The sequence below is a fragment of the Phalaenopsis equestris genome, unplaced genomic scaffold (genome assembly GCF_001263595.1).
Source record: "Phalaenopsis equestris unplaced genomic scaffold, ASM126359v1 Scaffold195437, whole genome shotgun sequence".
NCBI classification, from domain to species: Eukaryota; Viridiplantae; Streptophyta; class Magnoliopsida; order Asparagales; family Orchidaceae; genus Phalaenopsis; species Phalaenopsis equestris.
This window is the reverse complement of record NW_018215386.1, coordinates 1-1,295: the sequence shown is the minus strand read 5'-3', so window position 1 is coordinate 1,295 and position 1,295 is coordinate 1. Positions and strand designations below refer to the sequence as shown.

At 42.5% G+C, this 1,295-nt stretch overlaps 1 protein-coding gene across 1 annotated transcript; it reads left to right on the top strand.

Annotated features, from left to right (window-relative positions):
* The first annotated feature begins 7 nt into the window (after positions 1-7).
* On the top strand, positions 8-764 carry LOC110035025. Its single transcript, XM_020739263.1, has one exon. The coding sequence runs from the start codon at positions 66-68 to the stop codon at positions 504-506; it is 441 nt and encodes a 146-aa protein (XP_020594922.1). The 5' UTR covers positions 8-65; the 3' UTR covers positions 507-764.
* The last annotated feature ends 531 nt before the right edge of the window (positions 765-1,295 follow it).

Here is a 1,295-nt window from a genome sequence, read left to right as displayed (position 1 = left end):
GCTCCGTGGCCGCGCCGGTGCTCCACTTCCCAAGTGTCGGAACCCGAAGTAAAGCAAGAGTGGAGATGAAGAAGGAACGGTCTCAGGGGTGGAGCGTTTTCGACGCAATAAAGACCTTTCCCTCTTCACCGGAAACCCTAATGGCTGAGATCGATGCAGCCATCGTCGCCGTTGAGTACGGCCATGCCTCCGCTCTTCTATCCTCATCGTCCTCTTCTTCTCTACCAACTATTTCGGCTGAGACCAAGAGCGCGGTGAACAATGCATTCGGATTCAATGGATCCTCCCCCGATGCACGGCTTGCGGAGGAATCTTACCGCGCAGCGTGCTCCGCCCTCGCCACCGGCCGACCGGACGCCGCTCTCCGATCCATCCGCGTTGCTCTTGCGAGCTGCCCGCCGGACAAAACTTCTGCAGTAGCTAAGCTTCGATCCCTCTCTTCCATCGCCTCCTCTCAGTTGCAGAAGCAGAAACAACAGCATCAGCAGCACCCGCCGTTACTCTAACAGTCTTGCCGTAACCGTGTCTTGCTCCTTTTAGTTCTTGGTGAGGTTCTCTTCCTTTCTTTGCATAATTCTTGAGTTGTCTGAATTTTGCTTGGAATGTGAAGTGGGTTTGGAATTTCATATTTGGACAAGAAGTTGATGGTTTGCAAATATATTTATTAAAGGCGTTGAATAGCACGACATTTAGTTAATTAGATTTAATAATTTCCACTGTAATTCTGCATTGTCTAGTAGTATTGTTTCTTTGTTTTCACCTTTCTTGCACTGATTAGAGGTGGAACCAAGCCTTTTGAGTTTCTTATTGGTTTCTCGTTGATCTAGTTAAATTACTGGGAACATGTTTGCTGCATTTATGCTGGTTTTATTTTGCTGACTTGGAGGTATAGATATAGGAAGGGAATTGACAAAGAAGGAATACTTTTAGATGATGTTAAAATATGGTATCTTGAGTGTAATTTTATATTTGGAATTGTTTGATGACTTCTTGAGATTGCAACTGCTAAGATGTAATATTCTAAATTTCTGTGAGCTAGATGTTAAGCAAATCCTGTGGACATCTAAACTAAGCTATTTGGTGCCTAGTAGAAATACATGGAGGTGAAGGAAGTTTTTTCTCAAATTTTATTGCCCTACATGGCATTGCCATACTACAAATAGATACGACTTAAATAAAAAATTATAGTTGTTACATTGCACTAAAGATATCATTGCAATCTTGAAAATGAACTAAAAACTCCCTAACAGTGACGATTTTGATTTGATGTATTGAAGAAATGAGGAAAAAAAAAA

Bases quoted from the DNA above. Each gene is read 5' to 3' on its own strand.
- LOC110035025 (XM_020739263.1), top strand. From the start codon at position 66: ATGAAGAAGGAACGGTCTCAGGGGTGGAGCGTTTTCGACGCAATAAAG.